Consider the following 6,000-nt stretch of genomic DNA (forward strand, 5'->3'; position numbering starts at 1 on the left):
TTTTTTATAAATATTGATGTGTTTTAGAGTGTATGGTTGTATCTATTGGGTGCATCATTCGTCTAGTATTACCATGTTTTAACCCATAGAGTTTTGCCACGAGTAACTAAAGATAAGCTAATTTAATGAGTTAAATATGTATTTATTGCTCTTGTCAGTATATGTGATGTCTATGTTGATTGTTTTTGCATGCATATGATTTTTGTAAATTTGTTTATTTCGATATTTGAAGGTATTCTGAGTAAATTTTATGTTTTATCGAAATGAAGAGCTTTGTGTGTTCCTTTTAATTTTAAATATTGGCAGGGAGTATAAAGTAATATTTTATAATGTAAGGGCCTAACTATAAATTAACAAAACATGCACCAAAGCCCAGTTAGGTGGACTGTGCAATTGGATCGTGGGTAGCCGGCCCATTCGGCCACTGAACAAAAGAGATGATGAAATTTTATTTATTAGCACATTTTTAGGTTTACTACTGCTTAACCATCGGATATTAATTACTTCATAAATACAATTATATTTATTAAATAATAAATTTAGTATTGTCGGGAAGGTTATGAATTTAGATAAATTTAGGTTCAAGTTTCATTCGAATTAGATTAAAAATGAACAAGTTGTGCTTATTCAAAGATTCAAATTTGAATTAATTCTAATAACTATGAAACCATACTGTTATTAATAATTATTTAATCAGAATTCTTATTCATATCTAACCATGACTGACAAGTGGGGCCGGTCAATCTCTCTAAATCTCCTAGAACTGACAAGAAGAAAGAGAAGAGAGAGGGAGAGAGAAATGGAAAGAAGAGAGCCAGGTTGCAGCTGCCAGCTGCCAGGTATTGACACGTGGCACACTGTTGGCAAAATAATCTGCATTGAATTCGATAGTAGAGATTATTTATTAGAAATATTAAAAAATAAAAAAATTCGCAAGTTGCAACTGCCCGCTCGCTGCCTCGTGGGGCCGGCCTGTAAGGGATCCGCCGCGCCGCACTCGTCGTCATCCTCGCAACCGTGCGGCCGCGAGCCGAGATGCCCCGACCCAACAAGATAGGGGGGAGCCAAATGGCGCTGCTCTCACCGCCCTCCCCGCCTCCTCCGCTCGCGCCACCTCGCCGCCGCTTCGCCTCCCCCGCACTCCTCGCCGTCTCTAAGAGACCTAGCTTTCTCCTCTCTCTGCCCCACTGCCACTGCGGCCTCCTCCCTTCGACAGCCAACGAACGGGCGTCCTGCCGGCGGCGCTGCCGCCACGTAGCTGCCTCGCTCGGCCAGGACGAACCTGGAGTTTCAGACACAGCTGTGGCTCCTGACGGTGAAGGGGATTCTGAACCGCCGGTTTCCTCCGATGGAGACGCAGACGACGACGTCGCGGCTTCCGTCGAGCAGGCCGAGGCGAGCCCCGAGGACTTGGAGAATATCCTCCAGGTCAAAAGGGTACGTGGCATCTCATACCTCACTCTAGATTGGTTTGCATTTGTAGGACGAGTTCGTATTTAATTGGTATTTGTTTCGGATGCTGCATCAGGTGCTTGAGCTTCTTCAGAAGAACAGGGATATGACCTTTGGCGAGGTAAGCAGTTTTGTTTGGACAGTGACAATCTTGGTCGAGTAATTACCGATGAAAAGTTACTATGGTGTAATGTTACTCTGCTTTGTTGCTGCATCATAGGTTAAGCTAACTATCATGATTGAGGACCCTAGAGATGTAGAAAGGAAGAGATTACTCGGCATAGAGGATCCTGATGAAATCACCAGGGATGATTTGGCTGATGCTTTGGTTGAGGTACACTACAATTTCATTTCCCTTCAGTAAGACTTGGTTTATGTGAATGGTACCACGAAAGTGAATCTTTCCTTTTGTGAATCTTTTCTTAGTAACTAGCATCTTCATCCACTTGACCATTTTGCATTTGAGATGTTTGTACTATCCAATTGTTGATATCTGGATGATAATGTACTAAAGCTGACAGCTTTTGTCTGCCTTTGCTGATGTCATGCAAGAATTGCTGTCTCCCTGATATATACTAGTTAAATACCCTGCCTGACTGGCTCCGTAGTGACATGATTTACTAGCTTTTAGAACAAGCAACCAGGATAACCTTGTACTAGCCTGGTTATCCAATTGTAGTTTAAAATTTATTCGTTCTCAATTTTTTAAATCAAATGAGTATACATGCTGGAATGCATCGCTGACATGTAACAAAAGCAAAATACCACTTTACATGACCTACTTCATTTCATGCTTCTGTTAGTTTGGCCCCTACAAATTGCACCAAGTTACAGGTGCTCACCATCAAAGTACAATGGTCAGTTAATTTTTTCGAAAACTAAAGTTAGAACAATCGGTGGTTAATTGAAATATGGAAGTGCAACTATGTGTGGTTTCAAAATACACAAAACGATTTCATACACGATGATGATGTGGTCTTCGCCTCGTATATATAGATTGAAATATTGTACGTTGTGGTTAGTAGCCTTAGTCGGCCGGAATTGTTGAATAATAATGCATCTAATGATTGACCAAAATAGTTTGTTATATAAATCAAAGTAAAAAAAACAAAGAATCCATGTGAACCGCAGTAGCTTTGATTAATAAAAAAATGAAGTGTGCTTTACCAATATATTAAACAGTGATGGTATTGTACGCTCTACCATTGTGATTTAATCAAAGGCTAGTTCTTTTTGGTTAACTTTGGAGCTCCTAACAAGTGGCTAATTGCTATAGGCGTAGATAGAGATGTTTTACAATTTGCTCTACCGGTGGTAGAAATCAATCTAGAATCGTTCATCGTTTCTAATCAAATGGGTGGTATCTATTTATACTATTGCCTCAAGTACTGGTAGTAGATAAAACTCATAAACCAAGAGGTAAGATTACATCTACGGGTGATAATAGAGACCACCGCAAAGGTATTCTTAATAGTATGCTTTGCTGGTTTATAGGTTAATGAAGGGCGGATTCCAGAGAACCGTGTTGCTCTTCAGTTGCTTGCTAAGGAAATGACTGAATGGCCGGATCTTGAGGTAATGCTGACAATTCAGTTTATCAACTTCTAAATGTGTACATGTTTTTACTCACTATCACCCACCATAATTGCATTCTTGTGTATCAGCATTTTGAATTGTTTGGCCTATTGTGCAATCTTCATTGCTATGCTATGCATCCATTTTTGTTATCTTTTCATAATAGACCTGTTTACTCGACCTGTGTTTAAATTCATTTTCATTTTATAATTCTATGTACAGATTGAGGCTCCGAAAAAGAAGAGCAAGCCTGGGAAATCTGTCTATGCAAAGGCTACAGATACAGGCATTGATCCTGAGGCAGCTGCTAAAAGGCTTAACATTGACTGGGATTCTGCGGCTGATTTGGACGACGAAGAGGAGGGAGATGATGAAGCTGAAGTGCCTTCAGCGGTGGTAAGATGTTCTCTATATACCAACAAAATTGTTTTTAGGTGGACAGGGCTAGATAGAATCGAACTGATCGCTTGTATGGTTGTACGTTATTTTCTAGCCATTTTAATCACTTTTTAAATTTTCTTGCAGGGATATTCTGCTCTATATCTATTGACTGCCTTTCCTGTCATTATTGGGATCTCAGTTGTACTGATTCTTTTCTACAATTCTCTACAGTAGTGCAACCCTGCTCATCTTTGCTTCCTGAGGCCATTTCCTTTTGTAAATTCGAGGCAGACATTGTTGTGAGTAACTGAAGATGTAAAATAGTTTATGTGGTGATATGACAAGATTGTAAAGCTATGAAATTGCATATTACCAACAGAGAAACCTTGAAAATTGGATTTTTCGCTGAGCGATTTTGGTTATCTTGGCCTTCCCTTCCCATTTCAACCTTGTTTTGTGTGTCATAGCCTGCATCAACCCTCGAGCTGTTACATTTGGTCAAACTAGAAAATGCCAGTAGTTTGTTGACAGTGGTTGACATCATTTTGTTGATGTGTAGTCATCATTTCGTTTTTTTTAAACAATCTTGCCACGTATGCCACTTAGTAGCAAGCACGAACTGCGAGATGAAGGCAGCAGCTGACCACAGCTGTGTAGAGAAAGGACATCGGATGCAAAAGTCCAAGTAGGAAGATTTGATGAAGCGGAAGGTCAATCAGTTCACCGACACAGCACGGCATAACAAGGGAAGACCTTCATCATAACATGGTAGCCGATTCCATCATCCAGTTTTGGTTGTCAGCAAGCGGCGGAACCATCTCGTGCAGTTCGCCTCTGTAGTAAGGTGACGCTATGAGTTTTTCTGAAGGGGGCTCTTCGTTTCGAGAGAAGCATGCGTCTTTCAAGAAAGAAGAAGAAGCTGGAGGTGTAGCGGTTGACGATGAAGAGGATGACCAAGACGGTAGGTCCCATGCCACTGGCCGGAGATCCCGTGTTGGCTCGTCGGTCACCGACGTCTCGAGCAACTCGTCTATCAACTACCGGAGGACACGGCAGGACCGGTTCGCCGGCGACGGCTTCTGGTGCGGCGCCCTCTGCCTGCCGCTGCCCGGGCTGACGAGGAGGCGGCCGATGCAGCAGCAGCAGTCCATGACCCTGAGCGAGCCGGGAGCCCGGGCGAGCACGGCCGAGACGCGGCCCAGCGGGGCGTCCATTAAGGGGGCCTCCATGGAGAGGTTCAAGTACAGCTCGTCGTCCTCCGGCGTCGTGTTCGAGCGCGCCGGCGGCGAAGAGGAGGAGGAGCAGGAGCCGTCCGCGTACTTCGACCTGCCGCTGGAGCTGCTCAGGAGCAGCAATGTCGACACGGAGTCGCCAGTCACGGCGGCGTTCCTCTTCGACGGCAGACGCGGCCTCGGCCCGAAGAAGATCGTGATGCCCGAGCTGCCGGAGCTTGATTTTAGTTTCCCGGCACCGCCTGAGCTGTCGGACCTGTCATCACCAAGGACATAACGGAATGTTGTCCCGTCTCCTACCCCATGCCCACGTGTCGTCAATAGCTTGTTTTGAGTTGAAGTAGGCACGTTTCTCGCTTGCCTACACACGATGTGTTTGACATTCATACCGTTGTTCATCTTTGGTATTGGAATTCCATTTTTTCTTTTGTTATACTGCGTTTGATAGTTGAAATGTGTACACATTACAGGTTCAAACGGGCTAACAGCCTAATACTGTTAGAGGCTGTTTGGATCGACTTTTTTCGTTCTTGTCACATCAGATGTTTAGACATTAACTAGGAGTATTAAATATAAATTAATTGCATAAAAAGGCTATTTCATGAGATAAAATTTTAAGCATAATTAATCAACGATCAGCAAATATTTACTGTAGCATCATATTCACTAATCATGGACTAATTAGGCTTAATAGATTTGTCTCGCAAAATAGTTCAGAGTATGGGGTGAGTTTTATTAATAGTCTATATTTAATACTTTTAATTAATGTCCAAATATTCGATGTGACAAGAACTTAAAAAATTGGAGAGAAACAAACAACCCCTTAGTGCAGCATGTGATTTGAGTATAGTAACTTCGAGTATGTAGGTCTTGTTTGGCAAATGGGTTAGAGGAGATGTGATTAGAGCAAGACTAATAATATAACCAGCAAATCGGCTAAAAGAGTCATTGTAGCATTCTCTCAGTCTACATATATAGTAATTAGCTCTTTATAATTAATACAAGATACACCTATCTCTCACACGATTTTTTGATTCTTCTGCCAGAGTCGGCTATAAACTTGTAACCTGCTATTATAGTTGCTCTTAGGGAATACCCATTTCGGTTTTTACCATCAATGCAAGACTTATATATACACACACGTATATATATACACAATCATTCGTCTTATTCATTATTGTTTTGTAATTATTATTTATTTTGTTATGATCATACATACATACATACATACATACATACACATATATATATATATTAAAACTGATTGTACTATATTAATAAAATAATCAATGTGTTATGTATCACTTTTAAAAATCTCAAACAAATACTTAAAAATCTCCAAAAATAAAAAAAATTGTGT

General features: G+C 41.3%; 2 protein-coding genes across 2 annotated transcripts; both read left to right on the plus strand.

The window, feature by feature from the left end:
- The first annotated feature begins 1,028 nt into the window (after positions 1-1,028).
- On the plus strand, positions 1,029-3,817 carry LOC102709222 (protein CHLOROPLAST ENHANCING STRESS TOLERANCE, chloroplastic). Its single transcript, XM_006644780.3, has 6 exons — positions 1,029-1,437; positions 1,529-1,573; positions 1,673-1,786; positions 2,947-3,027; positions 3,250-3,423; positions 3,553-3,817. The coding sequence occupies exons 1-6, from the start codon at positions 1,036-1,038 to the stop codon at positions 3,640-3,642; spliced, it is 906 nt and encodes a 301-aa protein (XP_006644843.2). The 5' UTR covers positions 1,029-1,035; the 3' UTR covers positions 3,643-3,817.
- Positions 3,818-4,172: 355 nt separating this feature from the next.
- Positions 4,173-4,938, plus strand: LOC107303825 (the record flags this gene model as incomplete). The annotated part of the gene is given in 2 exon segments (XM_040528508.1): positions 4,173-4,249; positions 4,251-4,938. Coding segments are annotated over 2 exon segments (744 nt in total), but the record flags the coding sequence as incomplete, so codon positions are not given.
- Positions 4,939-6,000: the final 1,062 nt, after the last annotated feature.

The sequence above is a fragment of the Oryza brachyantha genome, chromosome 1 (assembly GCF_000231095.2).
Source record: "Oryza brachyantha chromosome 1, ObraRS2, whole genome shotgun sequence".
NCBI lineage: Eukaryota > Viridiplantae > Streptophyta > Magnoliopsida > Poales > Poaceae > Oryza > Oryza brachyantha.

Bases quoted from the DNA above. Each gene is read 5' to 3' on its own strand.
- LOC102709222 (XM_006644780.3), top strand. From the start codon at position 1,036: ATGCCCCGACCCAACAAGATAGGGGGGAGCCAAATGGCGCTGCTCTCA. The intron at 1,574-1,672 runs GTAAGCAGTTTT...GCTGCATCATAG, and splicing joins GGGATATGACCTTTGGCGAG to GTTAAGCTAACTATCATGAT. The intron at 3,424-3,552 runs GTAAGATGTTCT...ATTTTCTTGCAG, and splicing joins CTGAAGTGCCTTCAGCGGTG to GGATATTCTGCTCTATATCT.